The 25,468-nt window shown below is 45.4% G+C and overlaps 1 protein-coding gene across 3 annotated transcripts in view; it reads right to left on the reverse strand.

The window, feature by feature from the left end:
• LOXHD1 (lipoxygenase homology PLAT domains 1) overlaps positions 1-25,468 on the reverse strand; it is a gene marked incomplete at both ends in the record, with an annotated part of 203,543 nt that overhangs the window by 163,901 nt on the left and 14,174 nt on the right. For all 3 annotated transcript variants that reach the window (XM_081252599.1, XM_081252598.1, XM_081252597.1), the window contains 2 exons: positions 3,267-3,365; positions 24,036-24,220. In XM_081252599.1, coding sequence (XP_081108725.1) covers positions 3,267-3,365; positions 24,036-24,220 — 284 coding nt within the window. The remainder of the gene's footprint in view (positions 1-3,266; positions 3,366-24,035; positions 24,221-25,468) is intronic.

Consider the following 25,468-nt stretch of genomic DNA (forward strand, 5'->3'; position numbering starts at 1 on the left):
AAAATTAAATTTTATTTCTAAATGGGTCCAGAGGTTGAAGTTTCTTCTAATTTTATTGACTTGTGATTAAAGAATGTTGTCTCTATGTTATTGATTCACTTGCATTTGTCATTATGCACTTGAAAAGAATGTGTATTCTCTACCAGTTGGATCTAGGAATCTACATACTTCCATTAGATCAAGGCTATTAACTGTGTTGTTAAGATCTGCACCCATACTAAATTTTTATCCATTTGACTTATCAATTACTGAGAGTGTTGTATTAAAATCTTCCACTATGATTATGTACTCGTCAAGTTTCTCCAAGAATTTTATTATTTTTTGCTTCACGTATTTTGAAAATATGTTGTTAAAACTGTACAAGTTCAGAATTATCGTATCTTCCAGGTTTATTGCTCTTTTTGTCATTGTATAATATACTTATTTCTAATGAAGTGTTTTGTCTGAAAGTTTAATTTGATGGATATTAATATAGCAGCACCAGCTTCTTTCTTGTAGTTGATATGTTCCTGGTATACTTTATTCCATTGTATATATTCTCAGACATTTATGTATCATATATTTAAGCTGGATTTTATTTCTTTTAATTTAATATGAGAATATCTATTCTTTAATTGATGAGTTTAGTTTATTGCTACTTATTGTATTATTTACACACTTACCTTACTTTTTGCTAGTAGCCATGCTTTTTTTATCTTCATTTCCTGACTTCTATTTAGTTGATTGAGTCTTTATTTCCTTTTATTCCCTCCACTGGTTTAGAAATTATACATTTCTATTTGGGGGTGGTTACTTTTACAATTTTAATATGCATACTTGATGTATTTAAGTCTAAAGTTAATCAAATTCTCTGCTCTCCTAGGGTAGGGGAATAGGCTACAACCAAGTTATGTTTTATCTCTCATTATCTCCTTTCTTTCTCAAAGATCACTATCTTTTAGTGTTTAGGGTCCACATTTTCTCATGTCTTGATAATAGTTATTATTAGCATCATTTTGTATAGTCAATGCTTGCTTAAATTCGTTATATAATTAACATTTTGGGGGCTCTCTTTGTTTCTTGCATCTCACACTTTTCTTCTGGGTACAATTTTCTTTTTCTTAAAGTATATCCTTCAGTGGTTGTTTAAGCGTGGGTCTATGAGTGAGTGGTCAGTCCTATTTCTCTTTGTTTGCTTGGAAATCCATTAATTTTGCCCTCACTCTAGAATGATAACCTAGTTAAGTACAGAATTCTAGGTTGATATATGTCCTTGCTCAGAAGATTGAAGTTTGTTTTTTGTTTGTTTGTATTTTGTTTTGGTTTTGCTTTTTTTTTTTTTTTTGGCCCTGCCACACAGCTTATGGGATCTTAGTTCCACGACCACTGGACCACCAGGGAATTCCCAGAAGACTGAAGATATTATTCCATAAACTTATATCCTCTATAGCTTGCTGATAGGAATTTGCTATAAATCTAATTGCATTTATAGAAGAGAATCCACCAAATGTGGTTACTTTTAAGATCTTTCTCTTGGCCCTTGGCTTCACTACAATGAATCTAAATGTGGATCTGTTTTTATTTATCATGTTCAGTGTCTTTTGTTACTTTAATCTGAAGATTCATATCTTTGCTTAATTCTGAAAAAATGTGATCAGCCATTATCTGTTCAAATATTTCCTCTCACCTATTCTATATATTCTGTTTCTGAAACTCCTGTTCAACATGTCAGAACTTATTCTCTCCTCCACATCTCATGACCTGTCATTGATATTTTCCAACTCTTTATGTCTCTGCCACATCTGCATATGTTGTTTATACTTTTCTTACAGTTCAATAATTCTCTATTCAACAGTTTCTAATTGTGTTGTTTAACCCATCCATTAAGTGTTTATGTTTAGTAACTATATTTTCATTTACTGTATTTCTGTTTGCTATATTTTTCATAGTGCCTTGTTGTTTTCCTTAACTGTTTCTTTCATGTCTATAGACAGTTTAAACATACTTAAGTTATAGTCTTTCTCAGATTACTCTATTACCTGAAATTCTGGAGAATTTAATCTCATTGTCTGTTGTGTCTATTGATGGTTAGTCATGGTGGATTGTGTCCTTGAGTGTTTTGTAGTTTTGGAAAGTGAACTCATCTCCAGTACTTTATCTGTGGGAATCTCATGAAGTCTTGCAAGTGCTCCTGCCAAACACCGAAGGGTATTACTGGCATGGAACAAATTTTCTGTACCTGAGGGGGAGGGTTCCCAAATCACACTTGTACTGTAAAATCAGACCTCAAGCCCACATGTGTGTATGCCTAAGATATCAATTTCCCATCAACTGTCTTTTTAATCTAGAGTTCTTACAGAGATAAGTTTACTATACTGATGAGCAATTTTTTTCCTAGTCTATTTTTTCACTGAAGATGTTCCTGTGAACTTCAGGGATCCTGGCTTTATGTGTGGTTCTAATTTTTTACATATTTTGCCTCATACAGAGCCAAAATATCATTTTCTGACCCCAAATGTGTATGGAAATCCAACCTGTAGATTGTTGAACATAACGGCTCCCTGATTCCAAGATCCACAGCATCAATTCATAGCTGATATTTTGGTTTAAGTTCTTTCTTCATTCCTGACACCTGGAGATTTCTCTTTTTTCTTAAAATCCCAGCAATGCATTTTTAATTATTTAATATACCGTGTCCAAAATTCATGTCTTTGTAGCTTTCTGACTCCTATAGTATTCCCTTAAATTGGCAGAAGCAGGACAAGACCACCTGTTTCAGTTCTGCTGGCCTGAACTTCCTTCCAACACCGGCAGCTGTGTCTGTGCCCTCAGTTCCTGCTCCACCTATGAGGCCAAGTGTAATTCTATCCCTTGGTCCCATTCTTGTCTGCCCCAAATCACTGCAATAAATCAGGCCATGCCCAGTCACATCCCAAAATATAATTCAAGATGGGCATGGAGCCTAGGGAGATAGAGAGTAAGTGAGGATGAGTGGCCTGGAGATGTGGAGCCTGGGTCTGTTCTAGGATGCAGGACGATTTTAAATCAACCAAAAAACCAAGCACAACTTACTCTGAAAACACATCACACACATAAACTTGACAAGATGGACACCATGCTGCCCAAGGAAGGCCATGACAAACCACGTCACAAGAAGAAGAGAGAGGCTCAACAGGAGAGCCTAGAGGAGACGGGAGTTGCCTTCCTCTCCCAGGAGGGTGGAAAACAGCCCACTTAAAAAGTAGTTCTGGGCATGGCTTTTGAAGAAAGGATTTCAAACCCATTACCTGTGTCTCCATACTCTCCAAAGATATTGATGAAGACGTCAGCATCAGTCCCTGCACCAATGACATCACCAGTGTACACCTTGACTTCATACTTGTTACCTGGAAATGAAGACAGAGAAAGTCTCAACTCATTCAGGTCCTGAGTAGAGAAGAACAGAGGCCAAAGTAGTTACCAACCATCCACCCTTCCCTCCATCAATGCATGAATTGTCACCATTACTTTCAATAACCAAGCAAGACACAAGTCGCCTGACGTTGGTTCTAAATGGTCATGGCTGAACTGCGTGCAGAGCAGAAATCAGAGGTAGAGGGGACTTCTGTTTTTATCTACTAACTTGTTGCCTTGGGATGCATGAATCATCCCAAATACAACCAACCCACCACCAGCGTTTCTCCCCTGGATACTGAAATGACTCCCACTGGGTCCCCAGCCTCTACTCTGTCTTCTCCAATCTGTTCTCTATGCTGCATCACAGTATAAAAATTCATGGGGGAAAATTGATTATGCAAATAAAAATCGAATTTATATGTAAGTTGTCAAGGCCATAACCAATGCAAAGACCAGAGGAACCAATAATAGCTAGCAAATGCATGTTCAGGCATTACCTCATTTAAAGACCTATATCTTTGCTCCATTTATTGAACAGAAATCCATTCTCTGTAACCCCAAAATGCTTCAGCCTTGGCCATGGCCTCAAGTCAGGGGGTGGTGGGGCTCAAGGTAAACTTGACACATGTTGAGCCCTGCCCGGGTCTCCCCAACCAGAGCCTGCCTTAGGTTGGGGTAGCAAAAGCCAAGGGTTGCTATGTGGTGTGAAATGGAGATTCCTCTAGACTTTCTTTGGGTGCCAACAATTCTAAGGGCTGAGGCAACTTTCCCTTCCCTTTCCCCTTCCTACAATAGCTTTCTATTTTTCATGTACCAGAATATTATTTTAGATGTCTTATGCCTAATATATGAAGCTGATAAAAATTAGAGCTGTTTTAATTGAGGCCCAAATCAGAGCCCCTCTGCCCACCTCCTCCCTAGAGCCTTCCTTCATGTCCCAGCCCCCACGTGTCTTGCTCCTCTGTGCTCCTTGGCTCTGCCATGTTGTCTGTGTCAGTGATTTCCAAGCTTCACCATCTCCTCCTTGTGCTATTTGCTGTTTCCTGCAGGTGAGAATTCTATGTTCCTCAAGAACTTAAAAGAGGTCTGGGAGAAGGACTTCCTTCTCTCATATGGCTTCTCTCACAGACCTTAGCACAGTGCTGGGCACATATTAGAGTCTCACTGAGTACTTTGAAAAGCTAATTGAATTGAATTTCCTAAATCTCAAAGTCTCGTGAAGTTGCTCAGGGCAAAGGACGGAGGTGGGGAGGTGAGAAGAAAACTAATTTCATCCCTTCCCATCTCGAATCCTGTCCAGCAGTACAGGGCTGCCCTCTAGAGATGACACAGTGCATAATCCTGCAGGGGACCCACGGAGGTCACTCCACCCACCAACCCTGAAGGCTGGCCTTTGACCTGCTGAGGACATTGAGCCAAGAAGGAGCCAAGTCTTCTCTTTCTCTCCTCAATCTTTACTTGGTGAAACCCATCCAGGGAGAGGGAAGACCCTCCAATCTTTGTCCCCAAATGAAGGCTTCAGTAGGACAGTTGTTCTCAGATTCCCACCCCTTCTTGCTTCACCACTAAGACTCTTCTGAGATGGGACACGGAGCCAGGGCCTTCAGAAGAGTCCAGACAGGCAAACCCCGGCTCAGTGACTTGAAACTTGGGTCACATTCAGGCTCCCAGGGGAGCTTGTTAAGAAGACAGATTTGCAGGTTGCCTTCCAGGGACCCTTCATCAGGGGGTTCATCCAGTGAATCCTGTTCTTGATCATCCTCCAAGGTGCACAGGCCTCCTGCAGGGGTTCTTTCCTCCTCTGGCTGGCAGGGCCTCTGTGAGCCATTCATTGGTTCAAGTCCTTTCTCAGGTGCAGTCCAGGGCTCACTTCACACAGAGGCAAAACCCCTCTGCAGGGCCGGTGGTGCCAGGGTGGCATGGGGACTGGGAGAGGCTCTGAAGGCCACTGCTGAGCATCAGTCAGAGGAGCAACAGGACCTCAAATGGAACTGGGCACAGTGAAGCAGGAGAAAGGATGAGGGGGCTGGGGAATATTTGTGGAAGGAGTAGCAGACACTCTGAACCATTCCAGAAGGCGGAATTTGAATTAGTGGGTTGAATTATAAAGAGGAATATTTTAGCTCACCAAAAGAAACATTTTCTAGTATGTAGGGCTATCCAACAAAGGACTGGGATGCCCTCGGGGGAATGAGTTTCCCAATCCCAGAGACACTTAAGCAGTCACTCTATGCCAAGCACATTGACGGGGAGCCACCTGTCAGGGATGCTGTGGAGAAAATGGCAGAGATGAGGGGTGTGAGAACACTAAGGGTCCTCTTCGATCTGCAATTCCACAACATTTGACCAGGAAAGGCAGCCTTGCAGACTATGGAGGGAAGCCAGGAGAACTAGGAAGCGTCTCAGAGGATGGGAGAGGTACCCAAGACCCATGCAGACGAGGCCCGGGAAGCAGGAGCCCATGAAGGGCTTTGGGAACACACATCCTCATCCTTGGAAAGACCAGAGAAGCAGAGTACGAGGGCCTAAGTGAGGCATCAGGGTGATAAGCCAAGGGTCAGGGGCCAATAGGCCAGAGAAAGCTTCCAGGCCTTACCAGGTAAGGCTATCGGGGGCCCGTGCCCAGGGATCAGGAAGCCAGATGAACAGAATGCAGGAGGAAGTCGATTCTGGAACAAGGCTAGACTGTCTTCTAAACTCTGTGGAACTTTGTACAGCAAGATGAGGCACTGGGTCCCCATGTAGCTGGCTGGGTGGATAGAAGATGACCCTTGATCACACTGAGGAGCGGCCAAGAACTGCCTTTTAAATCTACTCTTTAAAAGGCCCCATAGACAGACAAAGGAGCTTCTTTTATTATTGTTCTCTCTCCCTTTTCCCATATTTCCTCTTCAGGCAGAACCCCATAATATCTGATTTGCCATTTTCCAAACAAGCCCTAGGGCCCAGCGCCCATTCTAAGTTGCGATGAAGTGCGTATATTGATGAAAGAATAAAAGCAGGGCTCCGTTCCCCCACCATTGGCAAACGGCCAGCACAGTACAGCGAGGCTTCCTCTTAAGTGGTCACATGAGAGCCCCCCAATTTCCCGTGATCAGAGTTTCAACAAACGCAAACTTGCCTTTCTGGCACAGTGGGTGGTTCGGCCAGGGGGAAAGGGGAAGGGCTAGGAAAAATCCCTGCCCCAGAGGCCAAGGGAGCAAGGCAGTCTGGAGAAAGATGATGAGAAGAAAGGTGGAAAGAAGAGGCCAGGAATGACTCACCTTCCCTGGCAAATAATACTAAACCTTCACACAGGGGTTGCAGTTCACAAGGCACTTGCGTGCCCTTGATGGAGTCTGATCCATGCAAAGGCCACGTGAGGAGGGCAGGTACTGTGGACATTCTTACTGACAGACGAGGTACTGGGGCTCAGAGAGCAAGGTGGCTTAGCTGAGGACACACAGCTGCTAAATGTTGCCAGCAGGGCTCAAAGCCATGTCTCTTGTCTCCAAATCCAGGGCTGTTTCCAGAATACCTCATGGGCTCTCATGCTCTCGGCCAGAGGTCAGCAACATTTTTCTCTAAGTGCCAAATAATAAATATTCTAGGGCTTGCAGGCCACTTGGTCTCTGTTGCAACTACTCAGCTCCTGTGCTGTAGCACCAAAGCAGCTGGATACAATCCTATGTAAATACTACATAAGCATATGGGCCCAGCTGGAAAACTGGGTCCAGCCCAGTTTTCTTGGGGAAAAAAAAAGGAAAGTTTTTTCTTCTAAGAGAACTTTATTTATGGACATGGACACTTGAACTTCACAGAACTTTCCTGTGTCATGGAATATTATTCTTGTTTTGATTTCTTTTCAACCCTTTAAATATGTAAAAGCCTTTCTAGGCTCATGGTCCACACAAAGACAGGTAGAAGGCCGGGTTTGGCCACCCCCTGGCCTGTGTTCTCCCGTGCTCTCAGGCACCGCCCTGTGTGTTTCTGGCAGAGGACTGCAGGCAACTCTGCTCTCGGTGGCCTGGATGGGAATGGAGCTGCCTGGCGCAGGGGAGTCAGCTGCTGGTTGCAGGATAATCACAGCGCATCCTAACCACTAGCTAAGCAGCTCAGGGCTCTGAAGGGGGGGGGGAACTATTGCCCTTTCTCTGTTGGGGTGGAAGGGGTGAGAAGGAGCAGGTCCTGTGCTCCGTTTTTCCTGCCCTTACGATGTTGTGTGACCAGGCTGAGCCTGGTGTTCCCTTGAGTCCAGTGGAGAAGGGGGTCTGGTCTGGGGTTTTCTGAAGGTGGGGACGATGGCAGGTCCAGCTCTGCAACCTTAGGCGTTATGCCTTTCAGCTCATTGCCTGGTTGTGAATGAGCAAGGAGCAGAGATGGGGAGAGAGGGGAAGGTCAGGCTGGAGGAGGGGCTAACAAGGAGTTCGTCGCCCTTCCTGAGTGAGCATGGGAGAAACAGGGACTAGAGAGGGCCCACCCGAGCCCTAGAGTTGGCCTGTGGTTTACCCACTTGGCACATTATCTGTTATAAAATTCTCCCTAGAACTGATTTCTCTCTGGCCTTTCAGCAGGGTTACCGTTAGCCCAAAGGGTGCCTTTGTGCAAATTAGATAAAGGGATCCCTTCCTCAAGACACGTTACTGCCATCTGCTGGATAACTGTCATAATAAATGCATAAATCTACAAGCTCTATGCTGTGAACGCAGTCTCCTTCCATAGTTGCACTTGTGCAGTGCATAGCCGGTATATCTGAACCCAGCAACCCTACCTTTCAGGTAGTAACCTCCTTCCACTAAAGGCCAGCTGGAGCTCGGAGTGGACAAACGAATTGAAACATTGATCTGAACAATATACAACAGATACAGATCACGGTGCCGATCACTGGTGCCTTCCAAAGCCAAACAGCGTTGAGCTGGGGTCCTGTACAGATAGTATCATTTACAGCTTAAAGACAGATTGCTACCTCAAGGCCACATCATTGGGTTGTCTGTGTCCTTCTTGCATTGCCCAGGGGATACCCAAGTCCAGCCTTGCCCTTGTCCTTTTTTGCTTCTGCACGCCCCCTTGCAGAGGCACAAGGCTACTCCTTCCAAAGAGGAAATCTGTCCCCTGCAGACCAGCCGGAAGCTGCCTGTGTGGGCTTCCAGAAAAGACAGGCACTGGCAGGCCCCAGATGCCTCCTGTGCCGCCGGGTTTGCCAGTGGCTCCCACAGCCTCCCCAGCACGCTGTCTGGAACAGTCAGCACACAGCAGTGACGGGACACATCTCCAGAGAGCAACCCTGGGCGACAGGGGGAGGCAGAACCCTGAGGGGGCCGGAAGCCCCAAGTCCTGGTGCTGCGTGCACCACTGAGCCAGCTGAGTTGCTCACCGTGTCCCCAACAGCAGGAGCCTAGCAAAGACCCCATAACTAAGCCTCTGCCCCACTTACCAAGGAAGAGACCACCCCATGCCCAACGTGCTTGGAGCCTCCGAGAAGCTCACATGGTCCAGGCTTTTTCAGGAAGCAGAGAATCATGAATGAGCTAATGATGAGCTGACGGAGTCTCTTTCCCTGCCTTTCGCCCATCCCCAGATCCTGTTTAATTAAAAAGTGGCTTTATTTATTTTAGCAGGTGAGACTGGGGAGGAGGGTTGGAAGGAGGATGACAGGTCTTGATTTTACCCCACCCCCAACCGCATCTGCCAGGTTCACACCCTGACACCCGGCACTTCCGCTCACCCAGAGCCAGGATGCCAACACACAGAAGTGAGATCTCACAGGCGCTGCGTGGGAGGAGATGAAAATGGCAGGGAGAGAGATTCGGGGTTGGGGGGGGCTGCCCTGGGGGCGGGAGCCAACGGGGGATGTTCTCCCCCCAGCCAGGGAATGCCCCTAGCTACTCAAGCCTGCACGGGTATGGGGAGAATGTGGTCTGCAGAGCCCAAGGATGGGCGGCAAGGCTCCATGTCGAGAGCTAGGTCACGGCCACTGATCAGTGAATGCCCTCCCAGGCCCATGGGCTCGAATTCTCCCTCCCCCAGTGCTGTCCCCAGACAGTTTCCTCCTTCTTCCCTCGGGTCCAGAGACCCAAATCTGTCACCCAGATTCACCCTGTTCTTTAAGCAGGACTGGAACACCTCTGCTTTCTCTATAAGGCCCTCGACCTGGCTGCCCTTGCAGACACACCCACTAATCAAGATAATAAGAGCCTCCAGGGCTTACTGAGAACGCAGTGCGGGCCAGCACACCTATTATCTCCTGTAATACTCACAATGACCATTGTCACCATCTACTGATGAGGCAATCGAAGCGGGAGGTTGAGACACTTAAGTTTTCACGGTTGGAAAAGATTGAAGCCCACACCTGGACTCAAGGGATCCAGACAAGAAGCCTCTCTCCTTAGCTGTCATTCTAGCCACCCTACCGGCTGTAGCTTAAACCCCAGATTCTCTCTGAAGGGCCCTACCTCCCAAGCCCTAAATGCTCCACTCCAGAACTTCTGGGGTCTGCATCACTTATTTGGCACTTAACACTTGCTAGAACACAGGCCATGGGTTGAACTCAGCTGGGCCTGGTTACACAACATTAAAATATCACTCAGTCATGAATTTCTGGTAATCAAGAAAAAATACTCTGCTCTTTTCATCCCCCCCACCCCCAAATAAATATACAGCTCATATATTTCCTAGGAAACTGTGATGTCAGCCTAACGCTATCAGGTGTTTGAACAGTATTGAGTAGATAAGCTTTTACTCCTCCTCGTGCTCACCTCCCTCACTGCCAAGGCTCATGGAGCTATTTCCACACCCACCCCCATTGCTCGCCTGCCCCACTCCTGCTGCGCTGCTGAAGGTCCTTCCCTTCCACGTGCACACTCAGCAACTGTGGCTGCATTTCCTCTCTTTCCAACCCCGATTCCACTCCATTGCTGGAGTTTATCTTCCCACAGTGCTGGGAAGCCAGCACTTCTCAGTTGCTGCCGGAGGTGAGTAATATGTGTCAAAAGACTTATCATTCTGCGAACCCCTTGAGCCAACAGTTCAATCCCTGTGCATAACAACTAGTTTATGCTAGGAAATAATTGTGTTCATAGATTACCTAAAAAGATGGTTATCACAGCACTGTTAGTAATAACAAGAAATTGAGAACCACTTAAAAATACCCAAAATGAGGGATTGTTGGGGGTGAATTATAGTATTCACTCATTCATGGAATACCATGCAGCCAGTTAAAATAATAGTTTAGAAGATTAGTCAATGCTATTAAGTGAAAAACACTGGTTATAAATCTGACTATAATATAATACCATTTTTCATCAATAAATAGTGTTTAATACATTCATGCACAAAAAAAGAATAGAAAAGAAATTCACCAAAATGTTAACAGAGGTGTCTCTAAGGCTGTCCTACACAGTGATTAAGTTCAAGTCTCTGGGTTCACTTTTGGCTCCATCACTTGTAAACAGATTACTTAACCTTTCTGTGCCTTCGTTTCCTTCATCTGCAAAATGGGGGTGTGATAATACCTCCCTATGTCCGAAACATACAAACAGCTTATACAGCTTAATTTTAAAAAAAAAAAAGGAAAGAAAACAAAGAAACCAATCAAAAAATGGGCAGAAGACCTAAATAGACATTTTTCCAAAGAAGACATATAGGCACATAAGGCCAACAGGCACATGAAAAGTTGCTCAACATTGTTAATTATTAGAGAAATGCAAATCAAAACTACAGTGAGGTAACACCTCATTCCAGTCAAAATGGCCATCATCAAAAAGTCTACAAATAACAAATGCTGGAGAGGGTGTGGAGAAAAGGGAACTCTCCTACACTGTTGGTGGGAATGTAAATTGATACAGCCACTATGGAGAACAGTATGGAGGTTCCTTAAAAAACTAAAAATACAGTTACCATATGACCCAGCAATCCCACTCCTGGGCATATATCTAGAAAAGACAAAAACTCTAATTTGAAAAGATACGTGCACCCCAATGTTCACAGCAGCACTATTTACAATAGCCAAGACATGGAAGCAACCTAAATGTCCATCAACAGATGAATGGATAATGATGATGTGGCACATATATACAATGGAATATTACTCAGCCAGAAAAAAAGAACGAAATAATGCTGTTTGCAACAACATGGATGGACCCAGAGATTATCACATTAAGTGAAGTAAGGCAGACAGAGAAAGACAAATATCATATGATATCACTTATATGTGGAATCTAAATAAATGGTACAAATGAACTTATTTATGAAACAGAAATAGACTTACAGACATAGAAAACAAACTAATGGTTACCAAAGGGGAAATCAGGGGAGGGATAAATTTGGGATTAACAGATACAAACTACTATATATAAACTAGATAAACAACAAGGACCTACAGTCTAGCACAGGGAACTATATTCAATATCTTGTAATAACCTATAATGGAAAAGAATCTGAAAAACACTTGATGCTCAGGAGAGGGGTCAAGTAGGAAACCATTGGTGGCTGGAATGGACACCCACAGGCCAAGGCAATATCTGTATCATAAATTCACATTTTCATGATTACATAATACAGCTCTGTGAAAGTGCAATTTCCAAAAATAGAAACAAAGGTTATTATAAACACCTATTTGAAAACCAAAATAACCAAGTATGGGGCAAATATACAATTCCATGCATTCCCCCAAAGGTTCTGGTTGGTTGGTTGAAAGAGAATGTTGCTGGCAGTGGTCCCAGGGAACCTGAGGCCACAGTGAAGCTGCGAATTTGAGGGTCTGTCCCCAGCTTTGTGAATGAGACACTGTGCCACCAGGACCCATCAGTTCCTAAAATGCCCTCATTCTGTTTGAAAGCCTGGCGAACTCCTCACCCATGAAGTCACAGATTGAGCATCACCTCCTCTATGAAGCCCTCCTGATTCCTCCTTCCTCTGTGCTTCCACTGGCCTGGGTCATCCCCCACCTACAACATTCTATCCCTTCGTACTGTGATTATTTACTGGCCTGACCCTCTCCCCTCTAGACTCTAAGCTCCTACAGAGAAAAGGCCTTACATATTTACCCTGAGCCCAGGATCTGGTGCAGAGAAGACTCCCAATAAATGCGCACTGCCCACTGAATCACTGAATGACATCGGAGGAGCATGAGCTGGCCTCTCGAGCCCAAGGCTCTAGCTCTGCCTACAGTTACACTGTGTGACCAAGAGCAGCTTGCTCAACTTCCCTGGGCTTCTGAGCTCTTCTCTGTAACACGGAGGTGGGTAGATAAGGTCGTTTTGGGTACTGAAATTATCTGGTACTCTTCACTGGGGCCTCATTCAAAGCAGTTCTCTTCTTCCCACTCTTTCCGGAGATGACTTTCTGCAATGCTAGGTGGCAGCAGATGGGGTGGGTGGGAAGCTGCTGTGAAGTTCAGAGGAGGAGAGTGCTGCGGGGCTGGCCCTGCTCTCCCCACCCTGAAGCCCTCGTGGCTGTGAATCCGTGGGCCCAGGACCACCTCTGTAGGGTTCCGAGGAATCACGATTCCCATGCAGCAGCCACAGCAAATAGAGCTAGGGGACCCTGAGTAACATTTGAGCTGGGTTCATGGGAAATGTCAGGGAGAGGGAAGGGGTTTGGGAGGAGTGGTGCCCCTCGCAAGCTTTGGCTGCCGTCAAGGTCATGAGCCTATCCCCAGTTGTCTAGATGAGCCCGCCGGATTCTAGAGGGGATCCTGGCACTTAGTGCCTCCAAAGTCCTTTCTGAGTCTGAGAGGCCAGAATCTTGAGTCTGTGCATCTCAGTGTCAGCGCAAGCCTAGATGTGGAAGAAGCAGCAGGGGGAGAAACACTGGCTTTGTAACAACAGCGACAACCAGACTTGCCTCATGTGCTGAGCATTTATTCTATGTTCTGCACTCCACTAAGTCCTTTAACGTTCACTCCCCTAATTAACCAGCTCAAGCACTTTCTGAAGTGGGAATTAATGTTGTCCCCACTTTACAGATGAGGAAATAGAGGTAGAGAGATTAAGGCATATGTTCATGCTTAACTGGTAGAAAGGCGGAGCCAGGTTTTGACCACAGAGGTTGGGGGTTCAGAGACAGAGCTCTTGGTGGGGAGATGGGCATGTGGAAAAGAATAGAAAGTAGGGGGTGGGGATGAAATGGGGAAGAAGCATCCACTGCAGAAGGGGAGGGGCCAAAAGCCAATCTCCTCCTGCCTGCATAGAGGAAGGCTAGCCCCAGTCAATCCTCTGTTGGCTTGTGAAAATAAACACTCTACTAGTACTGAAAAGGCCCAAGAGGCCATCTAGTGCCCCTATTCCACAGAGGAAGAAACTGAGGACAGGAGAGGAACTGAGCTCTGCCCCATGTCCCATCCCTGCTGGGGGCAAAGCCAGAACTAGAACTCAGGGTGCACAGCCCATGTGCTTTCTGATCCAGAGAGCTATATTTTTAAATTAATGACCTAACTACTCTATGATATCATCCAGTAGAATCTGGGAGTAGGTCAGGGCTGCCGGTTTATTTGGCAGGGCTCTCACGATGGGTGTCTTTTGCATCAGTCACCCAGGCTGCTTGCATTTGCTCCTGTACCATGCAGTTCTCTGGCTGGTCCGTAATCCACTGCAGGTCAGCACAATCTGCACATGCCCCTAAGATGTTCATCACGATCCCTTTCTTGTGATGTCCTTTTTTCAAATGCACCCTGGGCACTGTGCCCAACACGGTCTTGCCAAGACCTGGTGCACACCCGGAGCTGTGTGATAATCATTGTGTAGCACGGCCTGGGCTGGAAATTATAACCCAGTTACCTGATGAAATAAACAGGAGTGGAAACAGTGATTGTGCCAGAGGAACGCAATGTCATTGTCACCTGGTCCCCAGCTCTGGGCAACTTTGGACCCCCAGCACTGGCTGTCTCATTTGGTAGAGCCAAAAAAAAAAAAAAAAAGCCAGTCCATTTGCTCCAGACTGGGAAGCAATGAGAACGTCATCTGCCTCCCCGCCGCCTGCACACTGCATGCAGCCCACCTGCCCAAGCTGTTGCTCCTCCTTGTGGGCTCCCTTTCCTCCAACTACCAGCCCCTCAGTCTCCTTGGAGCACAACACAAAACTGCTTGCAGTCGTATTTATTATTAATCCACCAAAGAAGACTAAACGCTCCTTAGAAGAAGGCTTGTCCGTAACGAACAGGTCCCAGCTGGGAGCAGGGGTGGTGGCTGGACCCACCTCACTCCGGGCCCTTCTGAATGCAAGGGCCCTCTCGGCTGTCAGTGAAGCCTGGTCTGAAACCCTGATGAGCTGTTGTGCCTGGGCTCTGACAGCCCTGGGGTGTGCACAGCCCCCAGGCCAGCTGGAACTCAGCTCCTGGCTTCAGAGGCTTGTCTCACTGCCAAGCTGGCAGGCTCTCCTGTTGCAATGTGGGCTGGGTACTGATTTAAGCCACGTGATCAACTCAGTGCTTTTCAAGGTGGGAGGGTTTGTGGGTTGGCACCAGGATGGGGATGATTACTTGGCCAGCAGGCAGGAAATGACGTCATATTGGCAGTGAGAAGGCCATGTCTGCCCTAAACAGGTCTTGCCCGTGCCTCCCTACTGGCGAGAGCCCCTGGCTTATGCTCCTTCGAGCCCCAACACTGGGTCACCCCAAATCTACTTCATCTTATCCTGCCTGTCTGCCTCCACGTCCCCACCCCTGATCTTTCAGTGACACCCCCATCCCACCTCCAGCTTCGGGTATGTATCCTGAGCCTCCCTGGGGCCAGAAAGGCACGGGTAGCCCTGCGTTCTCAGCCTGTGTGAGTCTGCAGTGTGCTTATCAACTGCATGTGGGTGCTGTGCCCCATGAATGTCACACTAAAGGTGACCCAGCATCAAGGGATCACTGGGCAGAGGAAACATGGAGCCAGGTGAAAGGGCAGAGAGATGCTTAGCTAGCAGAGTACCAGAGGAAGCTAGTGCCTCAAGGGACCTTGGACAACATCCGGGTTTTCTGGTAAGATGAGGAGGCAGCCCAGAGGACAAGTAACTTGCCTAAGGGGCACACTTACAGAGGGGCAAGTCTAGAAGCCAGCTCTCTGGGCCCCAGAAGAGCTCTTTCCACCCATCTCTGCTGCTGGTCTTCATGAGTGGGTGTGTCTGCACACAACCCATACACACATGAGCCCACGTCCTATCAATCTTCACCCAAGCCCCACCGAAGTGACCAAGCGCGCAGGCACAAGTGAAAGTGTTACCCTTAGAGAAACCTGAGCTTAGCTGGAGACACCAGATAGACACATATTAAGGAGTTAGAACCCAAAGAGGCAAATAGCGGTCCCTGAGATACGGTGTTTCTCAGCCATTTATCCATCTCAAAACTCCTGAGGGCTACAGCACACCCCCATCAGCCACAGTGGCTTGTTCTGGCTGTAGCTGATTCAGCCATAATGTATCTGAACCTCAGGGAGCAGGTGGAAAAGCTCCTCCTCTCTGCCCATGAGATTCCTTACACATCCCCTAACTGCCTTTGGGGTGGGGGCACTACGCTGAGAATCACTGCACTACAGTGGAAGGCACAGACTTCAATTTCTCCAGCGTTTGCAGGGAGAGAAAAACCCAAGGCAAGGGCACAGGTGATGCTTTCCAGAGAGGCTGGGGCTTTAGACCCAATGGGGTTTGGGTGGCATGGAGAAAACTGAAGGAGAGGGTGAAAGAGAACAGGTGGAGGGGAAGAGGCACGGGCCCTGATGTTTCCTCTGACCCTGGTATATATTTTAGTGGGTGATCCACAATTTTCTCTCTAACTGACTTGAGACAGATGTCTGGGAGAAAGGAGAAGCCCCCATGGCAACAGGCAGGCAGGCAGGCCCTGGGGCTCTGGCGAGAGCAGTCCTATTCAGTCCTTTTTGGGGTGGCCAAGGTGGGGCCTGAACCCCAGAAACTGCTTTCAGTAGTCTGGCTTCCACTCCACAGTCTGGGAGTAGGTGGGGAGAGGGTGTCTCATCGTGTCCCTCAGGCTTCAATCCCATTTCCCATGGGTCCCTTGAAACTTCTTCATGGTTTATTAGTGCCGGAGAGAACAGCTTTCAGAGCGCTGCCTGCCAGACACTAGAGCCAACACAGTCTGAGCAAACAGGTTGAGAAAGGGGAGTTGCTGGCCTGAGATCAAGAAACAGAGGAGGAGACTACTAAGGGTCGTAGATATTCACCCTGACCTTCGTTGTAGGTGCAAAGCGGAGATAATAATAGACCTTACTTCCTCGGGGTGTTATGAATTTTAAATAAGATACTATCTGTAAGGTATATGCACACGAAAACACAGTCTGAAGAAGGATTTTGTCCATAGCTAGTAGGTGGCATTGTTGGGACTTGAACCTAGGACTCTGTGACTTGAGATGGGAGCTCTGAACCATCATGCCCTCCACCCTCTTTGTGAATACCTTGTACTATGGCAATGTCTGTCCTCTCTTGGACTGTGAGCACCTTGAGGGAAAAGACCATGTTTTCACCCTGACCCAGAATCTAAGAGCAGCTCAGGGGGGCATCACCAATGGCAGTGGCTAATGATGAGGCTTCAATTCGAGGTCTGGGAGACTGTCCTTAGATCCTGGCCAAGGGCTTTCATCAGTGTGTAAATGTCAATGTCCCTCTGGGTTCTGGGTGTCAAAAGCGTGAGCCATTCCAGACAGGATGAAATAAATCCTCCAGGAAGGGAATCAGGTGTCCATGTCAATGGAGGTGGGGGAATGCAAAGAAGCAGGTGGCAGGAGGGAAAATGTGCCACACTTCTGGAACGATTTGACAGTCAAGACTGTGTTTCCAGGTATAATCAACACAGATATGCTGAAAAAGCAGCTGCCAACCTTCCCCAGGCCTCAGAATGTGCCAGGACCCCTGACCCCCATTCTAAGAAGGAAATGAGCATAGAGGTGGCTGCAAACTCCCTGTTCAGGCTGCATATATATCTGAGATGCTTAATTAGGAGGTGTGATGGCTGCCTGGATCATTTTTTTGTTGAGATGTGGTGGAGAGCCAGCCAAGATTGGGACACCCACACCTGCTGACTCACGTGGGGATGAGTCAGGAGAATTCATAGGTTTCTCCAGCAGCCTCTAAGTCCTGGGCAAGGACTGAGGACTTGGGGGGGAGACAGCATTTTCATCTTTTCTTCCAGGTGATTATTATGGTGTAGTGTCACTGTTAAAAATAGTTAATGAGAATTTAGGGTGCATTAAAAGAAGCAGGACATAAACCAAATGTCCATTAACCAATGAATGGATAAATAAAATGTAGTATAAATATAAAAAGGAATATTATTAGGCCATAAAAAGAAATGAATTACTGATATATGCTATAACATGAATAAACCTTGAAAACATGCTGTATGAAAGAAACAAGTCACAAAAGGCCCCATATTATATGATTCTGTGTATATGAAATGTCTAGAATAGACAAAACTATAAAGATAGAAAGTAAATTAATGGTTGCCTAGAGCTAGGGAGTATTGGGAGGGGTGCGCTGTGAGTGACTGCTAAACGGTATACGACTTCTTTTGGAATGATAAAAATGTTCTAAATTTGATTGTGGTGATGGTTGCACAACTTCACGAATATACAAAAAACCATTGAATGTACACTTTAAGGGTGAATTTTATGGTACGTGAAGTATATCCCAATAAACAAAAAAAGTAGAAAAAAAGAAGCGGGACATCAAGGGACATTGAATAGCCCAAACAATCTTTAAAAAGAATAACAGGGTTTTCCCTGGAGATCCAGGGGTTAAGACTTCGCCTTCCAATGCAGGGGGTGTAAGTTTGATCCCTGGTCAGGGAGCTAAGATCCCACATGCCTCAGGGCCAAAAAACCAAAACATAAAGCAGAAGCAATATTGTAACAAATTCAATAAAGCCTTTAAAAATGGTCCACATCAAAAAATCTAAAAAATGAACTAAAATAATAAAATAAAAAGAAGAACAAATTTGGAGGTCTCACACATCCCGATTTCAACACTCCTACAAAATTACAGTAATAAAAATGGTGTGGTACTAGCATAAGGACAGACATTTAGACCAATGGAATATAACAGAGATCCCAGAAATAACCCTTCATATATACGGCCAAATGATTTTCAACAAGGGTGCTAAGACCATTCAATGGGGAATTGTCTTAGCACAGTCTTTTCCACAAATGGTGCTGAGAAAACTGAATAGCCACATACAAAAGAATGAAGTTGGACCCTTACCTTTCACCATATACAAAATTTAATTCAAAATAGATCAACAACCAAAATGTAAGAGCTAAATCTATAGCACTCTTAGAAGAAAACATGGGACAAAAGCTTCATGACATAGGATTTGGCAGTGACTTCGGATTTTACACCAGAAGCATAAGCAACAAAAGAAAAACTAGGTAAATTAGACTTCATAAAAATTAAAAACTTTTACGCACCAGCAGACACAAACAGTACAAAAGGCAGCCCATGGAATGGGAGAAAATATTTGTAAATCGTGTCTGATAAAGGGTTTATACCCAGAAATATATTCTGGATAGACTCTTACAACTCCACAAGAAAACAAACAACCTGATTAAAAAATGGGCAAAGGGGGCTTCCCTGGTGGCACAGTAGTTGAGAGTCCGCCTGCCGATGCAGGGGACACGGGTTCGTGCCCCGGTCTGGGAAGATCCCACATGCCGCGGAGCGGCTAGGCCCGTGAGCCATGGCTGTTGAGCCTGCGTGTCCGGAGCCTGTGCTCCGCAACGGGAGAGGCCACAACAGTGAGAGGCCCGCGTAACGCAAAAAAAAAAAAAAAAAAAAATGGGCAAAGGACTTGAATGGACATTTCTCCAAAAAGATACACAAATGACCAATAAGCACATGAAGAGATGCGCAACATTACTTATCCCCAGGAAATGCAAATCGGAACCACAGTTGAGATACCACCTCACAACCATTAAGATGGTTATTATCAAATATAAACAAATTAAACCCCCAGAAAATAACAAGTATTGATGAGTGTGTGGAAAAATTGGAATTGCTGGTAGGAATGCAAAATGGTGCAGCTGCTGCGGAAAGGAGTGTGGCAGTTCCTCAAAAAGTTAAACATAGAATTACCATATGATCCAGTAATTCCACTTCTGGGTATATATCCAAAAGAACTGAAGGCAGGAACTCGAACAGATAGTCGTACACCAATGTTTACAGCAACATTATTCACAATAGTCAAAAGGTGGAAACAACACAAAGGTCCATTGACAGACAAATGGATAAATAAAATGCGGTCTCATACAATGGAATATTATTCAGCCTTACAAAGAAAGGAAATTCTGATACATGCTACAATGTGGATGAACCTTGAAGATACTATGCTAAGTGAAATAAGCAGTCACAAAAGGACAATATTCTATGATTCCACTTATATGAGGTTCCTAAGTAGTCATTTTCAAAGAGACAGGAAGAAGAATAGAGGTTACCAGCGGTGGGGGGAGGGGGAGGAGAATATGGAGTTATTCTTTAATAGGTACAAATTTCAGTTGGGGATGATGAAAGAATTCTGGAGATGGATTGTGGTGATGGTTTCACAACAATGTGAATGTACTTAGTGCCATTGAATGGTGCATTTGAAAATAGTTAAGATGGTAAATCTTATGTATATTTTTCCACAATACTTTTTTAAAAGAAGCAGGCAATAAATATTATGTATATTTTTCCACAATAATTTTTAAAGAGAAGCAGGCAATGGAGTCAGGGAGGCCCTCTGCACACTGTTCTGATGAGGCCCCATCTGAAACACAGGGTTCTAGCTTGGGAGGCACGTTCTTGAGGGGCAATGGTAAACCAGGGCTGCTCAGGAGCCAGGCTGGGGATGAGTCACAAGAGGGGAGGCTGAGGAACCTGGGGGTGCAATCCTGAGAGGAGAGAGCCCTGTCTTCCTATAGCCAAAGGGCTGATGTGAAAACCTCCTATGCCGGGTGAGGCGGGGGTCTGAATCAGACTAGCAAACATCTCAGGGGGACTCATGAGGGTTTAATTTCAGGCTGACCCTTCTGACAACAAGTGCCGCTCAGCAGTGGGATGGGTTGCACTGGGAGGTTGGGCAGCATCCCCCACTCAAGAAAGGCTAGATTTAAACCGAAGCTGGAGAAGCTGGAGGGTGATATTCTTGTCCAGGGCAGCAGTTCCAGTGCACCTCGGCTTAGCTTCTGCACCAGGGAGGGCAAGCTCCCCTCAGGCACTTGTGTCTTTAAGCATGATATGTGAGATCCCCTGTAGAGGAACCATCTAGAAAACTAATCAAAGCCCAGTCCCCTCCACTCCACTATTATCTGATGATCACCTTGGTCTGGTCAAAGGGTCGGTCGGTCAGCCTGGAACACCTACCTTCCCTGAGGAGCTGGAATGAAAGAAGTTTCCAGCTGATTATTAGCCAGAACTTTGGGAGATGGCCCTTGGGGGTGGGGAGAGGGGAACAAGGGGAGGAGGGCATGGAATACACACTGAAAATGCCCCCTTTCCTCTCTCCTCCTTCTATTGTGGCCCACATCCCACATTTTGAAATATTTTTACCTGTCAAACTACAAATAAAGAAATAATTATCTTCCCCATTTTGATGACCAAAGACCTCCGAACACCAAGTTAGTATAATTCCAGGTGAAAAGAAAAGAAACTTAACCTTTTGTTTCCAATGCAGTCCCTGAATATTTGAAGATCATGTTTTTCATTCCCTCTCCCAGAGTATAGCCTGGAAATACTAAAAACCCAATGCCCCCCAGCCCATAAAGGAGCAGGGAGCCCAGTTAGGCAGCCTGATTCAGAGACTTTAAGAAAACACTACCCTGGACAGTTCTCATGGAAAGTTGGGGAACCACTGAGTTACATTCTTTCTTTCTCAATGGTGATTTTCAGAAGCTCTTCTCCTAACAGTGGAGCAATGGATTTTCATGTGACCAAAGCAGAAGGTTGGATAAGGAGCCAAAAGGAGGGAAAAGGCCAAGAAAGGGGAAACTAAGAGAACAAAAGAGAAAGATGGCAAGCTTGACAATTTGCTAAGGATTGATCCTGATAAAGAGACTGGATCAAGGATTAAAGTGCTTAAGGTCTATAGGAGAATTGGTGAAATTCACCCCAATAGATAGGACAGGCACAGGGGACATGGGCAGACAATTCACACACACACACACACACACACACACACACACACACCACAAATGGCCAATAAACATATGAAGATGCTCAACCTCACCAGTAATCAAAGAGAGAACATTGAAAAGCTCCTTTTCCAGAATGGCCATCACCAAAAAACCTACAAACAATAAATGCTGGAGAGGGTGTGGAGGAAAGTGAACCCTCCTACACTATAGGTGGGAGTGTAAACTGGTACAGCCACCATGGAGAACAGTATGGAAGTTCCTTTAAAAACTAAAAATACAGTTACCATATGATCCAGTAATCCCACTCCTGGGAATATAACTGGAGAAAACCATAATTCAAAAAGATACATGCACCTCAATGTTCATTGCAGCACTATTTACCATAGCCAGGACATGGAAGCAGCCTAAATGTACATCAACAGAGGAATGGATAAAGAAGATGTGGTACATATATACAATGGAATATTACTCAGCCATAAAAAAAGAATGAAAGAATGCCATTTGCAGCAACATGGATGGACCTAGAGATTGTCATACTGAGTGAAGTAAGTCAGACAGAGAAAGACAAATATCATATGACATTGCTTATATGTGGAATCTAAAAAAAAGGGTACAAATGAACTTGTCTACAAAACAGAAATAGAGTTACAGATGTAGAAAACAAACTTACCGTTACCAGAGGGTAAGTGGGGGGAGGGATAAATTGGGAGATTAAGATTGACATATACACACTACTATATATAAAATAGATAATAGATATAAAATAGATAATAAAGACCTACTGTATAGCACAGGGAACTCTACTCAATACTCTGTAATGGCCTATATGGGAAAAGAATCTAAAGAAGAGTGGATATATGTATACATATAACTGATTCACTTTGCTGTACACCTGAAAGTAACACAACATTGTAAATCAACAATACTCCAATAAAAAATTAATTTAAAAAAATAATAAAAGCCCCTGTTCCCATCCAGTTGGGAAATTAAACAATACTACCAGCTGTTGGCAAGGCCGAGTGGAGTGGGTGCTCTTGCACAGCTGGTGGGACTGTGCACTGATGGGTTCTTTCTAGCACACTTTGGGAATACCCATTAAAAGCCTTAACCCTGTGTATTCTATCTGACCTAGAAATTCCACTTAGGAATTTATCTTAAGGAAAGAATCATTTGTCTGTGCAAAGATTTAGGTGTATTGTTCATAATAGTATTATTTATAATAACAAAAAATTTAGAGGGGGAACACAGTATAAACGTCCAACTATAAAGGATTCAATGAATAAATGATGATATCTCCCTACACCAGAATGCTACAGAGCCATTACAAGTAGGGGTGTTGAGTGACATTTAATGGCTTAGAAATATACATGCTCTAAAACAGGAGATGTTGTAACAGCCCATCCTTTCAAACTATATATTCATAGAAAAGACTAGAAATAAGTGAGCAAAAATTTCACCAGTGATGTTTCTCCAGGTGATGGGATTATAGGTATTCTTCTTATATAACTGTGTTTCCATATTTTCTAAATTTTCTGCAATGATCAAATTTGGCTTTTGTAGTAAAAGATGGATAACATATCTTTAAAAAAAGAATCAGTGAAGTTGCAGGTTATTGTGATGGGGACAACAGAGGAATGGGGCAAGTGTTCAAGGTCTGCTGGGAGGTGGGAGATAAGAGGTAGACAGAGAAATTGAGAACTGAAGCCCATTGGAAGAGAGGATATGCTTATGTGCTCAGCTGGGGTGTAAGAGCCAGTGGCACTTGGAGACCACTGGGTACATGCTGGGAGGTGAAATGTATTCTACTGCGTGACTGTGGGAAAGTCACTTCTCTTCTCCTGGCCGCCAAGTTCCTTTCCCCTCCGATGGCCCATGACTCTGTGCAAGCAGGCTATTATGATGATGATACCCACATGTGATGTCCCCTTATTTGAAAAGACAAATATGTTCAATAATGGGGTAAGGTGATGTCAGGACTTTAGGTGACAAAGGAGTGATAAAATAGGACATGAGATACAACGTGTATTTTTACATGCTTTGATCCCCCGCCTCCCATTTTTCCTGTAGAGCTAAAAATGACTGAATTTAAGGATTTGAGCCAGAAATGTACTTGAAATAAGTTGTTTTACTCCTCATAAAATCAGGAGGAGTTGGGGGCAGCACAATGGAACTCTGGAAGCTGTAGATTGCGATTCACATACACCATCCCCCCCTGGCTGAAACTTACCTTCCTTGGTCATCAGAAAAAAAAGCTAGGGAACAGGAAGACAGAGAAAAACTGCCTTTGAACTCAGAGGGAACACTCCGTAGATACATACTTATCAACAAGAGCTGTTGAAAACATAGGGTACACTCAGGGCTGTGCCCATTCCTCCATCATGGCTCCAGGACCTCCTGCATCTCCCACTTCCATGAGCCCCCAGAACTTGCTCTTGGGAGGGACCCAAGAAAAAGCTGGAGCTTCCCCTGGGCCCTAGCCAACAGGAAGAGGTGGCAAGGGGTGATGGGGCTGCCCAGAACAAGGCAGAGGCCTGGGTGAGCCCAGTGCAGGCAGGGAGGGATGGTGGGCAAGCCAGCCTGGGCACTGACCTCTGGGCACGTCCATGGGGTTGAAGCTGGCCAACAGGTCGCGACACCACTGGCGGTCACCCTCCACCTTGCTCAGCCAGTTGTTGCAGTTGAAGTAGTAACGGAGGTGAGGCCGCTTCATGTCGGTCACAATTACACGGTCCAGGTACCAGCTGGCGTTCAAGCCTGTGTTGTCATGCTCGATCCTGGTGCAGAAAGACACCCGCACCATCACTTGCAGAACAGAAACGACGCCCCTTCCATACTGAAATACCCCAATGTTTGTTCCAAAGAGAAGTTTAATCATTTTGATGTTGTTGTTACTTTACCTCTCCGACCTCAGTTTCCTTATCTACAAAGCGGGGACTCCTTGCAAGGTGGATGAGCTTATGAATGAATGTTGCATCGTTACATTGCCCACAAAGAAATATTGCCTTCCATGGAAAATCCAGGATTGCTAAGGCTTGCAGTGGGACCATCTTGAGCTTCCCCTCTCTCCCTGACTCCCAGACCCACCCCCCACCCCAGATACTCAGTCCCACCACCCAGAGGATCCCCCATGGCCACATAGACTGGTGTTGCCCCATAGAAATATCACATGAGCTTCATGTGTGAGCCAGATAGGTAATTTTAGATTTTCTAGTAGCCACATTGAAAAAGAAAGGCACTGGTGAAACTAATTTTAATAATATATTTTGTTTAATCCATTTATCATTTCAGTGGGTAACCGTGTAAACATTTATTAATGAGCTATCTTACATCCTTTACTTCATACTAGTTTTTCAAAGACCTGGTGTGTTTTTGCACACACAGTGCATCTGGTTTGGGCTAGCCACATTAGAGTGATCAATAACCCTGTGGGGCCAAGGGCTACTGTTCTGGGCAGCAGAGATCCAGACTTTTCAAAATCTGGCCCCCATTATCTTCTGCCACTTCCTATAGTCCTATTCATCCTTGGCAGTCCAGTTTTCTCTTTGAGGCCCAGTTTCTTCCCCAGAACTTGACCCTTGGACGACCTCACTTTGCACCAAGCATCCCATCACAGGGAGGCCTTACAACTTGCAGGTCCTAACGGGACAACCACAGTCCAAGACAACACACACATGGATGACACACATGATATACACAAGGATGCATGCCTCTGCCTGGCATGGAGCCTGGCACATAGCGGACCTCAGCTTAGTGGCTGCCTTTCACACACACCTACACCTTCTTCCCGACCCTCCCCCATAAGAGCCCCTTCCGTGTTCATAACCCCCTTTCCCCACACAACCAGTGCCAGGGCCCTCATAAGTCCCTTATTTTCCCAGTAAAGAGAGTTCATGGCCCTATATTTTCTAGTGGGAGGAAAAAAAAAAAAACAAGGGCTGAATGGAGGCAGCATTTTCCTTCTGCTCAGGCCCTCTAGTCTGGGTACAGTCAGACCATAAGTGATCTTGACATGCTGGCAAATG

This window comes from Mesoplodon bidens (assembly GCF_964165515.1).
Source record: "Mesoplodon bidens genome assembly, chromosome: 13".
Lineage (NCBI taxonomy): Eukaryota > Metazoa > Chordata > Mammalia > Artiodactyla > Ziphiidae > Mesoplodon > Mesoplodon bidens.